The sequence below is a fragment of the Homalodisca vitripennis genome, chromosome 2 (genome assembly GCF_021130785.1).
Source record: "Homalodisca vitripennis isolate AUS2020 chromosome 2, UT_GWSS_2.1, whole genome shotgun sequence".
NCBI lineage: Eukaryota > Metazoa > Arthropoda > Insecta > Hemiptera > Cicadellidae > Homalodisca > Homalodisca vitripennis.
The window spans coordinates 70,398,701-70,412,524 of record NC_060208.1 but is presented as its reverse complement, the minus strand read 5'-3'; the positions used below and the strand labels follow the sequence as shown (position 1 = coordinate 70,412,524).

General features: G+C 32.8%; 1 protein-coding gene across 7 annotated transcripts in view; it reads left to right on the top strand.

Moving 5' to 3' along the window:
- The window catches only part of LOC124354137 (tyrosine-protein phosphatase Lar), a 784,869-nt gene that overhangs the window by 755,060 nt on the left and 15,985 nt on the right, over window positions 1–13,824 (top strand). For all 7 annotated transcript variants that reach the window (XM_046804381.1, XM_046804384.1, XM_046804380.1 and 4 more), the window contains 8 exons: window positions 667–783; window positions 1,152–1,343; window positions 1,811–2,034; window positions 5,303–5,528; window positions 8,138–8,338; window positions 8,856–9,074; window positions 11,184–11,468; window positions 13,141–13,296. In XM_046804381.1, coding sequence (XP_046660337.1) covers window positions 667–783; window positions 1,152–1,343; window positions 1,811–2,034; window positions 5,303–5,528; window positions 8,138–8,338; window positions 8,856–9,074; window positions 11,184–11,468; window positions 13,141–13,296 — 1,620 coding nt within the window. The remainder of the gene's footprint in view (window positions 1–666; window positions 784–1,151; window positions 1,344–1,810; window positions 2,035–5,302; window positions 5,529–8,137; window positions 8,339–8,855; window positions 9,075–11,183; window positions 11,469–13,140; window positions 13,297–13,824) is intronic.

Sequence of the window (13,824 nt, the reverse complement as noted above, 5' to 3'; positions counted from 1 at the left end):
TTCTAAAGAAAATAAAAATATTATTATCTAACAATGTCAAGCTAAAAAAAATTGTAAATCATCACATGAACAAGTTAAATGTCAAAATAAAAAAAACAATATAAGTTTGGACTATAAGTTTTTTACAGTCCAATAGTTCTCTTCTGTTTAAGAACATTTGTTTAGTGTCATATGTTGCCACTTAAAAACTGTCTGCATTGAACTCCATTGAATTGTAAAATCTGGTTGCATACTCTACTACAAGTTTCATTATTTGACCATTCAAAAAAATGAAATGAATTATACCAGTTATATTAGGCCCATGCCTAATAAATTAAATTATTTGCAGAAGATGAATGCATATTTTTATGTTGTTGTGTTACAAGTTTATTTAATAGAATGGGCAATTATTTGGTTTAAATCTAGAGAAAAAAACCCAAGATCCCACTATAATGTAGAATAAAAATATAGGGGTAATAAAAATTAGATTTTTTAAAATCCAGAAGGCAGCTCCAATAATACTGTGGAGCCTGGAGAAATAGCCATGATTCTAGGTCCATAATAATTTTGGACATTAAGACAACATCAGTGGACATTATTATATTTTATATTCCATTAAACTAATTATCTGGTAGTAATGAGGTGCAATAATTTCTAATGTTTACTGAAACTTTGTCATTATTTCAGGTTATTTTACCACAAGCGTCCGAGGAGTATGGACCAATAAACACCTACTATTTGTGTGTTGTGCCAGAGGACAAAATGAATATGCACAAGAATCCGGACCAATTTCAGTTGGATGAGGTGGGTTTTTAGGTTTTGAATTTTGGATTTAACAGATGAAAAGGGAATCGTTTTTACTATTTTACTTTTAGCTGTGAATCATGTTTACTTTAAATTTTAAAACAAGTTGTAACCAAACTTGCTATTTTATGAATTAAATTACAAATAGAACACTACTCAAATGGTTCAAAAAAAAAAATGTTTACTGTTTTAATTACTTTTCAAAATTATTAATTTATTGTATTTGAGTTATGTTTCATGATTTTGATAAGACAGTTACATAACTATAAAACATGTTTGTTTTATACTTGTATTGAACTTCAATTTTTAATTCTAAAAACTTTACAAAGAACAATGTTGGATTGATATTTATAAATTTCTGTTTTTAGCTCGTCACCAACAGCAAGTCTAATAAGAACGACAGAGTGCCTTATATTGCTGCCAAATTTCCACAACGAAATATCCCTTATACTTTCCACCTCGGCAGTGGAGATTCTTATGAGGGATTTGTCAACCGGAAACTGGACAGAACGATGCGCTACCGTATATTTGTTAGGGCCATCGTAGACACGCCTTACAAGGTGAACTTTATCTTTTCTTAGTTATTTTTAACTTAGCGTAGAAAATGTAAAACCATAATTTCAAGTGTACATGAGCTGTACTAGCTATTAAAAGAATCACAGCAACAAATTTATGAAATTTGATCATTTTTATACAGTTTTTACAACATAATAATATTAACTAAGGCTAAATCAAACTAAATCCTTTTAATTTTTAATTTCATTGGTAACTCTTGTACTTTACTGTAGTTCTTAAATAAATAAAGTTTTCAGTTGAAATAATTTGTAATTTTTCAAGTGGGAAGACATTTATAATTGTATTTTATTCACAAAAAAAGATAACATTCTTATTTTCCTTGATTTTTATCTACACCCACATTTTTTTACACATTTATGTAATTTTCTTCAACTTGTTTTAGTAATTCTTTCTGACAAGATATGACATGAAGTATATTACAAAAATAAATCTAATATAACTGAGTTTGCAGCACCTCTTCACGTCCAGCCCTTTCTCCGAGCCACTCTCGCTGGACATGCGAGAGGTGCCCCCTGGTGACCCACCCCGCCGCCCCAACCCAAACATCCTCACGGACATCTCCGAAGTCAGTGTCAACCGCAACACCGAAGAAGCAGGAATGGTCTGGGTTATAGGCCCGATTATAGCGGCTCTCATGCTCTCCGTATGTCTTGTTATGCTCTTCATCATCAAGAAGTGAGTTCTGAATTTTCATCCTAATTATTATTAATTGAGAACAACTTTTACTTATTAATATTAAGAAATCAGTGTAACATTTTAAATCAGTCTGTATGTTTACTTGTACCAAATATTGTTTTATATAGTTAATTTCGTAAGGTAATCTTATGGCTTGTCAATAATCAGCCTAACTGGACATTGACTGGTGGCTGAGGTCTATAAATATTATTTAATATCTTTACAAACTTACTGAATGCCATGATGAGCCTTGTATAGACAGAATCTAGATTACCTATGGGTGGATAAAGGATGTAATTTGGCATTAGAATAGTATCTTAATTGATATATTGGTTAAATTTGTTTGTTGGTCAGTAGTTACAGAGGCCTACCAATACAGCCAAGAACAAAATATGGTTTTTCTGTATGAGAAAACTGGATTTCCGTAGGTTAACATTGGTCTTTTAGTTCATTGACTGTTTTTAGTATAGACTAGAGATTACAGAAAGCAGAAACGGCGGGCTTACCTTTTATCAAATTGAAATGTTAGACTATTCTTCAAAAAGGTTTTTTCATGTAATTGATACTAATATTCCATTTAATAGTATTTTCTAGAGTAGTAGATCTAAACTTCCACCATATCCAATTTCTCGTATTAAAACATGGTTGTCTCTCTTTATTCAACAAAACATTTAACTTAAGTCAATATTAAAGCAACAACATATTTTATTCATACTTATTCTTCAGTCACAATTTGCTTTCAAACATGATTTAATATGCTGTAATATATACTTGGTTAAACTGTGTCTTAAATAAAAGTACACATAATGTTACTGAAAGGATAAATTTCTTGCTAATGTCCCTCACAAACCATGGAATCACCAAGGCAAGTTTATGTAAAAATTCAGATTTATGTTTTGTATGATATGTTTGTGGAGGGGAGGAAGTGTATGCCATTGTGAGTCCATAAGAACTCTCATCCTCTTCACAATCATTTTATTTTTAAATTGGTCAGTTTCAAATCTACTGAAGTCTATAAATATTCTATTACACATTTTTTTATAACATAAACTTTTATTTTGAGGCCAGAAGCTCTCCACACTGATTTTAGTTATATTTAACCCAAGCTCCCAGTCCTATCATTTTAAAAACCTCAATACTTCCTACTTACTCCCTTATAAATGGTTTGGTATAGTCAATCTATTTTACATTGAAAACAAAAATAAAGAATAAGTATAGAATATGTTTATATTATAAACAAACAATCTGTTGCTATTTGTTCTTAATTGCTCTCTAGTGTCACTTATATCTTATACTAAATTAGTTTGATGTAGACCAGTTTAAAAAAATTCATTGAAGCACGGCTGTCAAATTAGCACATTTTGCATCCCACTTTTAAATTTTTACCATTTAACTGTACCAATGTTTTATTTAGACATTTTTGTCTTTACGCAATTGGTTGTCAGTAAGGTGTATTAAAATATTAGGGCTGCCTTGGTGCAAACAGGCATGTTCATAAGACCCATTTTGTTGTGTACTACAAAAATTGTAATAAAACTTAATCTGATATGAAGTTACACAATAATTAAATGGCTTTTTACAGGAACACATTGTTGTTATAAAAGTAGAACAATATTCATTGTTGACGTTTCAAGATCTTCCAATTTATTAATTTGCAAATTTTGGTGATTTTATTTAAACTCCATAAAAAAATTATTATGACAATTTTAGTACTACTAAGTATTATTTACTTTACACATGAAATATTTACACACATGGCTGTATACATACATTGTTGTTATCAATGGATGTACAAGGTGAGGATATTAAGTGACTGATATATGCTAGATAATACAATTATATCACTCAAATATAATATTTTTATTGTGATTAAAAATAAAATATAAGTATTAGAATATCTTTTAATTTCATAATACATTTAAATGAGGTCAAGTAATTTAATGCCCACAATATACGGGACTTATATTTAAGAACAAAATTATCAAATTAAAAGTAAAAAATTTGAAAGGTTTAAAAAAAGTACAGATCATTATCATTTATTAGTCTGGAAATAAAAATATAACTATATTTTGCATTATGTTTAAGGTTTTTTTTGTATTAAATAGTGTGCTGTTATAGCAAGGCAATACTCATTTTTCATGTTCTTTGAGTGAAAATTTATGTCTAAAAACAATAAAAATCTAATGGATTGGAGTCCTTGATATGATAATCATTAAAAAAAAATTAACAGTTCTAATGAAGTAGTGGTGCACATGTACCTGTGCATAGATCTTGAATTCTGCATTAGAGCTAGTGTTCAAGAATTGCGGTTTTCATCTCTGTCTCTGGAGAGATTACGCTATACAATTTGGCACCATCATAAATGAGGATCTCTTACTAGGTCCTAAAGGTGCTATGGAAGGCTGAATTCTTGTTTGTGTCGTGTAAGCATGGAAATTCAGGTCTGGCTAGGTTTCACTGTTCAGCTAGTAGAATAGTTTCAAGAATAAAATATAGATGTCACTATAAGAATTTTATAATATTTGGACATTTTTTATAACTTTTCCGAAGGTCATAGTTCTCTTGTTCTTCCATTATTGTCATTGCTCATTTTTACAGAAATGTTATTCACTGTGGGTGTCTTCAAAGCCCCATCCCATATTTGAGGAATGACTTGAAGAAAGCATATTTTAATAGTTTCAGCCAGACTGCCGTCACATTCTTTTTATGTATCCCAAGTCCAAATGTTGTATTTCCTACATATTGAATTTTTTTATTATTATTTTATACAGTATTCTTACACCATATATATATATATATAAAGTCTTCTATTTCCAGGTTCCCTGACAAATTACTGGAATTGAGAAGCTCTTAGTCAGTAGTAAGCTAACTGTTGGAGACAGAACCCACAATGGATCCTTGCAGATCAGTTTTAGTGGTGAGGTACAACACGGACTAAGTGAAAATCTGTTGTCTTCTATTGTTTAAATAGTTTTCAAACGACTTTTAGTGTAGTAATTGTTATTCCCATTGAGCTTTCTTATGATGCAATAGAAGTTTAACTGTCAAACATCTTGCTCAAGTTTAGGAAAGTACTGATGACAATGCTTCCACCTTCACTTGACCTCTCATGAGTGGACAGATGGTAATAAGCGAAGCCCCAAGCGACCCTGTGGAGATATGATAGCAGTCTAACCAGTCAAATATATTACTCAGGTTTAGTAAAGTACTGGTGGCAATGCTTACACCTTCCAGTTTGTCTAAGGCAGCAAGTTGTGATGTGTTTTAGGCGCAGACAGCCATGCAAGTCGCCCGATCAATCAGCAGTCACTCGACCTCTCATGAGCGGAGAGATGGCAACAAGCCAGGCCCCGAAGGACCCTGTGGAGATGAGACGACTCAAATTCCAAACCCCTGGAATGATTTCACATCCTCCTATCCCAGTCACCGAACTGTCGAACCACATCGATCGCCTTAAAGCCAACGACAATCTAAAATTCTCTCAAGAATATGAGGTTAGTTTCATCTAGTAGTTTTTATTTATTATCTACAAAATTCAAAGTTTATTTACAGATATAGAGGGTTATTTTTAGAAAAAGTTTGTGTCTTTATTATCAGTTTCTGCCTCTATTGAGTAAAACTAATATCAAAATAAACTTTTACAAGTGTATTACTGTAAATATTTTTTTAATAAAGCATTTATTTATATCTAACAACTGAAGTCCATAATATTTTATTTGTGTACTAAGCCTCTTTGCTGCATTATAAATGGTAGAGAGTCTAAGTGCATTAAACAGTTTTTTTAGTATTCTGATCTGATTTTACAATAAAGATATTCTATGGTAGAATGTAATTCCATTACTTATACTTACATTATTGTGACACAGAGGAATCCCCTCAAAATCTACTGAACTATAAGTTAAAAAGAAAAACTCTTAAGTAAAATAGGATTATGAGTTAAGATTTCATGTGAACCCCGGACTATGTTGGTCTTTTGCCAATGGTTAATCCTTCGCCAAGTTGTATTTGGACTGTCAACACTGTTTATCTCCCTGCTAAACCAATTACAACAACCTTTTTCAAGTATAAGAAACTAATGTTGTAGATAGCAAGGAAAGTGCAAGAAGCAATATTCCTGGATTCAGGTTTGTAGAAGCTATTGTTAGGATTTATGATGTTGTGGATCTGATATTAATTGGCAATCACAGGTCTGTCAGGAGGAAAAGGTGCAGTGGACGGCATCTTTCTGATTTTCTGAAGAACACTTAAGTTAGATCTTGGCTTTGACTGTCTGTAATGAAATTCTAGCAAGCGGCAGAGTTTCTCTTAGATCTTTTAGATCTCTTTAGATTCTGGTGGTGAAACCAGGAAAAAGCCACTGAAACTAGTCATTTAAGTCAGTGTTGTAAGCTGCTTGAATGGCTGCTGTACATTCAACTTTCTTCCATTCTAGACCACAGTATTCGTGTTAAACAGATTGTTGATTATCTGTTCATAACTGCTGTATCCAGGTTTTTGCATCAGCAGCTTTTATTGAAAATTATTATGAGTGGAAATCCGGCAGACATATGTAGCCTTCTTAGGTCTTACAGCGGCTTAAGACACTGTCTGGGGGAAGGGCCTTGTTTATAATCCTTACAATATTGTCATGTACCCTATTCTTTTGAGGCTTCCCAATTCTATGCTGAGTGGCAGTAAGTTCAAGGTAATCCTAGGTCATAAGGAGAGCCTTTTTAAAACCATCAAGGTTGATCTAATGTTGTTCTATATTTGTTTTAGTTTTCACTAAATATAGTCGTTATATAGTATGTCTTTTAATCTATTAATAATTTATGTTTTTAATGTTAAAGCTATTACAGTGTAGTTTATATAGTGTTGTAACTATTTATAATGTTATTCTATATTTATTTTAATTTTCACTTAAATATAGTAGTTACAAATAGAATGCAACAAACAATGAAAAAGTAAAATTGTGTTATATTGTTATATTGCTATTGACAAAATCTGTTGCATCACTGTATGTTTAATGATGAATTAAATCTTGTATCTTGAATCTAAGGGATCAGTTCTTACTCCCCTTCTTTGTAAAGCACACACACTGACCTCCCATTAACACAGTCCAGGAAGTTCATCTTTGCAGATGACATTGTATTAGCAACCAAACACAAGGGCTTTGGTTACACTAAGTCTATGTTAACTCAAATTTTTTCCATTCTCCAAGAATATGTAAGAAAATGGAAATTATATTCTAAGCTGAAGTATCTTGCTTTTATCACAAGTGCAGTACAAATGCCCGTTTTGGAGATGTTCAACTTATAAATAATGAGTCTTAAATAATCAAGAGTCGCACTTGATCACTCTCTACTATTTAAACAATGCCTAGGAAAGACTGATGGTATAATCAGAACCAACATAATACAGCATCTAGCTGGGTCATCTTGGAGAGCCAACACACTTTAGCTCCTTCACTGGTCTACTCCGTGGCCGAATAATGTGCTTCCATCTGGCTAAACAGTTCACATACTAGAAAAGTTTATGTACAACTTGACAGTGTTATGAGGACAGTAAGTGGCACTCTGACTGCGACTTCTCTTCCTAGGACCGGTACTTTGCACATTGTAGTAACATCGCATCCCCTGCTATATGCTGCCAAGATGCCTTATTTAGAGAGTATGGCAAGATTTTTTAAAACATAGAATTGCCTATTGTACAGCATCTCCCACATGACAGAGGTGAGTTGATTGAATTTGCAACTGTGGAGCTGAAACCCAGACAATGCGTTACATAACTGAACATTGTTCTTTGTATGCATATCCAGAGGGGCTACTATTCCGTCTTATACAGCAGATGTAGCAGTGTTAGAATGAGTAAGAGGACTGAATTTGGATTTTTATACATAGAAATTATGTGTGTTCCTTAGTTTCTGTTTAATTTAATCTCTAACTATAGTTTTTTTTTTTTTGCTTATAAATAATTTATCATCTGATGTTTTACTTTAGTTGGTACCAGTCAATGAAACCATATGATGTGTATTTGTACAATAAGCTTTGTGTTATGGCAACTTTTCAAACCTATGTCAGTTATAATCATCTTTTCCTGTTATGAGACTATTTTCTTTGTACAGTCCATCGAACCCGGCCAGCAGTTTACATGGGATCATTCGGGCATGGAGGTGAACAAGCCCAAGAACAGGTACGCCAATGTGATTGCGTACGACCACTCGCGTGTGATACTGCAGCCTATAGAGGGCATACTGGGCAGTGACTACATCAATGCTAACTACTGTGATGGTTACCGCAAACACAACGCTTACGTAGCCACACAGGTACGTAGATATCAGATGTCTATTCAGATAACATTGTGAAGTTGGTGAATTATACTTCGTTGTTTGTATATGTCTGATAAAGTGTACTTGGTATTCGTAAACACTCTGTTGAGAACTTTTTTTATGATTATTCATGCAAAAATTTTTAAAAGTTCCTCTGAAGAAGATGTGTCTGTATACTTATAGGTTTCTACAGTCTGTCTGTATATAATGTTTAAATGTAAAGTCGCAATGTAATGCAGGTTCTAATCAGTTTTTATTTGTGCCAACAGGTTATTTGTATGTTTTATGTGACAATGGTATTAAGTATTTTGGATACCAGTTTGAGTAATAAGATTGTGGGGAACTTTAAGAGCTGATCAAAACTTGGAAAAAATGTAGTGAAGTCCAATCTTTTATGATTTTATTTCTATACACAATTACAGAGCCACAGTAAAATTTTCATTGCTCCATACTTAAGGTAATTGTAGTATATAAATATATCTGACAAGTATAGTGACACGTTTTGTGATGGCAGGGACCCTTGCAAGATACTTGTGGTGACTTTTGGCGGATGTGTTGGGAACTGCGCTCTGCGACAATTGTGATGATGACAAAGCTGGAAGAGAGGACTAGGATCAAGTGTGACCAATACTGGCCGTCACGTGGCACTGAGACATATGGACTAGTTACAGTCACACTCAGCGATGTGCAAGAGTTGGCCACTTACTGCATTCGCAGCTTCCACATCAACAAGGTACTGTATTGTACTGTTTTATTGTATTCTATTATGAAAAAAATAATAAATTGTCTAATTTACAACAGTCGGGAGAGGAGAGATAGTTTACATTGTAAAGGGTTTCACACATTGTTATGTGTTATAAAAACTTAACTACTATGTTACAAGAACTGGCTCTTGTCTTCTTCTGATGTTTCGAAACTAAACATAAAATTAAACTTATACAAGTATGCTGTACAGTGATTAAGAGGTACAGTTCTACCTTAGTCAAAACCTTTTGTATTGTGTTGTTTGGACCTTAAATGCATGTAATTATAGCATTTTTCCAAATTACCCAAAAGTTTTCACTTTTTTATGCAGACGGTCACTAAATTCCTTATTAAGGACACATACAATAGTAATATGTATTATTATAAACAAGATTAGATGAAGAGGCAGAAGCTAAGTGACTTTTTGCGTAGTGATGGTGATAGTGATTCGATCTTTTCATTGTCTGATAGATTTTGTAACACCTTTTAAGATAGTACTTATTACACCCTTATTTGTTACTCTTGAGTTAGTGTTGTGTAGACTACCAGCATTGCAGAAATTCTTTGTTGGATGATGTATACAATTCCAAAATTGTATGTAAGTACTGTATAAATTGTATCCCCCTACAGTGTTAAATTTATCTTTAATATTATAATAAATCAAATTTAAGTTGTTCCTACAGTCTAATTCTTATGCTTAATTTGTTAACAGTGTAAAATAGAGAAGAATAAATTATTATATTCATTCTTTAATTTTTACAAAGGGCAAGTATATTTTTTTTGTATTTTGTTTTATTTGTTGTATGTTATTTTTTGTTATTTTAAAATCCAAAGGTATAGACATTATAATAAAAACTCCCTAGTATATCCACAACAGGAAATTCAAAAATTGAACTTACCACTAAATACGACTGAAATCAGAGCTGACATAGAAAATTCTACCCCAACTCCTCCAAGCAATAATTTTTTAGAGCAAACCCAGTACACAAAGAAGCGCTACAAATCAAGAATATTCCAATGCACAGCAATCAATTGAGCCAAAAACCTAACAAAGTAGTACAAATTCTTCACCAGAATGTCCAGAAGATGCAAATTAAGAAAAACCGCATCATCCACCTTTTTGAGGACACACAGCTAAACATAGTCATACTTACGGGAAACATTCATTGCCTTCAGCATGAATTACTACTGAACACAAGAATCCCAGGATACGTATTTAATACTGATTTTAGTCGGATAGTACATAGCAAAGGAGGGGAGTAGCCATTTATGTGACAGAAGAATATGGAGGGAAAATCGAGAAAGTAGACAACATGGTTTCTTAGAAGGATGGTCAACTGCTACTGCAATAATTGAACTTGCCAAGTTCTTGTATCACCCAAAGGGTTAAAATCTTATGAATTAATATTTCAAATTTCATATATTTGGGGCTGTTTGTGATTTAAAGGATTCAAATGTTATACAGTAGAACGTCATCAGCAAGAGTCTCAAGGGGATATGGGAAACATTCTTCTTATCAAGGGTCTCTTCTCATTGAGTTTCATGCTATCGAAATCACACTGATTTATCTAAACCCCTTTATAGTAAATGCATATTGGATCAACCTTCACTAACAAGTTTTGTTTTAAAAACTACACTTTACAGTACAGAAGTGTTCAGTACAGTATTACTGTATCAACAAGTTTATTAATTAAAACTCATATTTTTACAGAAAACATACTTTATTAATTGTTGCACATTATTGTAGTTACAAATTAATATTGTAACAATGTTACAACTCATACTATAAAAATTTGAATTGGTGAGAATGTGTGCTAGTGAGGATACAAAAAATTAAAAGTTTCCTATAAAGATAATTTTAACAATAATATTGGCAATTTCAAGAAGATTAGAAAAATCCATGTGTTATCGAGAAATTTTTGCTATTGAGTCTTAATATATTATTAAGTTTTTAGATTATGTAGAAGAGCAATAAAACTTGAAAATAGATTAATTACATTTATAATCCACATGTTTAAACACTTGTTTTAGTATAAAATATTGTCAAGGCAATCATTTGCTTACAAACCCACATTAAATGTCAACAATATGGTTGCAGGCTGGACACACTGAGAGGAGGGAAGTGAAGCAGTTGCAGTTCACGGCGTGGCCGGACCACGGCGTGCCAGACCACCCGGCACCATTCCTACAGTTCCTGCGGCGCGTTAGGGGATGCAATCCACAAGATGCCGGCCCCATCATAGTACATTGCAGTGCCGGTGTGGGCCGCACTGGATGCTTCATCGTGATTGATTCCATGATTGAGCGCATGCATCATGAGAAGAGTATCGACATCTACGGTCACGTTACCTGCTTGCGTGCACAGCGCAACTACATGGTCCAGGTAAGGCAAAATCCTGAACCACAGATAAAAGTATTGTAATGTTGGGTTACGTTTATGCGAGGAGTGTTTCAGTAGTTTTACATATCGATTTCGAGCAAGACAACTATTGTACAATCCTTTCTGGCAGTATGTACTGTATAATTTAATACAATCTACTTAAATGTCAATAATGCTTGATCTGGGCTGATAAAACATGTAATGTTTCATTTATGAGCAGTGTTACTGTATTTTTGATTTGTTGAACACACCTCTACATAATAATACCTCCTGACAGCTGGTGTAAACTTTATAGATGCATGTGTGTGTGTAAAATATTGCCACATGTTTCTTCTACTATTCCCATGTTTCTTTTGTTGCTGATAGTAAAAAAAGGCTTAATTTATCTCATATTAAAATGATATGATATTTGATAATTTTTTATGATTTTAATTTATATGACGAATTCAAGTTGTGAGGAGAATTAAGTGATCATTTTAGATTTTGGAAGGATATAAATAATTTATGCCTTAATATGCCTTAATTTCTTTTCTAACTGCACGTGTTATTCTATTATGAAACAAAATTTTCACTTCTGTGTATGGTCTTATGCACTATAGTATTTTTATGTTTTTCATTATCAGTTTTTTGTCTCTTAGATGAAGTCTAATTAAATTTTATAGTAAAAGAACAGTATAGTATTTAAGTGTCATAAAAGAATAATTTACTATTTCATCTAGGAGCTTAGTTAGGATTTGTAGCTGTCAGGCCTCAACTCACAAGATTCCAATAGGACAACACTGGACATGAATTTGTTTTATATTGGTGTAATGCCATGATAATGATATAGTGTATAAAGACTGGAAATGTGTTCATGCTCTACCCAGTGAGAGAAGGAACATGTAATTCAATGTTGGTAGAAGTTGTTAGCCCTCATGTTTCTGTTTTTGTCAGTTTTAATGTTTTAAATTGTGTTTTAAAATTAGCTTAACTGCTTTCTTCAAAGCATTTTCAACATAACTTTGTTGTAGAAGACATTTTATTGAACCAGTCAAATAATGTCATGAGGTAAATGTCACTTACCCTTAACTTTGTTGTAGAAGACATATTTTTGGAATCAGTCAAATTACGTCAATTACCCTTAGATGACATGAAGCCTTGTCAACATTTCTAGGTTACACTTGAAAGGGCTGAAGCTCTGTGGCTCACGTTCATCATAAAACTGTAGACGTTCTTAGTTTAAAGCTAATTATTGTTCAAGGATAATTTGAAAGGATAACAGGATTTTGGACATTGACCATCTTAATGTGCTAATCAAAACTTAAACACAAGCTCATTACTGACATTGTGTGATTTGAAAGAATGACATAAATTGAGATATACAATGGATCATTTGAAATGGTTACAGGATTTTGGATGTTTGAAAAGAAACAGTACATTTTAGCTTACGATGGGACTAAACATTCTTTGGTAATACATTACAGTTATCTGTTATTTAAATTTACCTTTAATATGAATTGAGATGTGTTACATTTCTCAAATTAATAAATGTTGCTTACTTTCATTATTGACGTTCATGCAAATCTTTCACTGTTACATTTTAACTTTGCTATTAGTGTTAGTATCAAGGAGTGTAAGAGCAAACCGTATATAATATACAGTGGTCTAGCATAACTTTATATATGTTTTAATATAGACAGAGGATCAGTACATCTTCATTCATGATGCTCTACTGGAGGCTGTGATCTGTGGTAACACTGAGGTGCCAGCCCGTAACCTCCATCAGCACATCAACCGCCTCATGCAGACTGAGCTTGGAGACCCTATCACTGGCATGGAGCTAGAGTTTAAGGTCTGTTAACTTCAGTTCCTTTAGTAATTAAGGTAATTTAGAATTGTTCTTTAACTGTAATCAGTGTTCACAAAGCAAATGATAAATTCACCAGTAAAATTCAGTTTCAATAATTTCATAATTTCCTAAAAGGTACATAAGCAGTACTAATAAATGTTCTCATCCACAAATTGTATAATTTACTGTAATTTTCACTATTGCCAATATTGTACATTTCTTTCATTTTTCAGCAAAGAGGGCTCAAAACTCTCTGGGGATTTGGTATACAAAGGATTTTATATTTTTACCAGAACTGTGTGATGGTAGATGGGAATTTCTGCTGTGTTATGTATGTTTATCAAAAAGTATATCTAACCTCAGTCGGTTCATCATGAAGGAAAATAGAGATTTTTTTTCAGAAGCTTTTGCTAGTTAAATTATGTAGAGTGGGAATGCTGTTCTCACAGGCATCAAGCATGGGCAGTCTTCTTTTTTATTCAGTTTATTTAGTCATTGACTTTTAAAAATGTATGGCATCTAGATGCATTG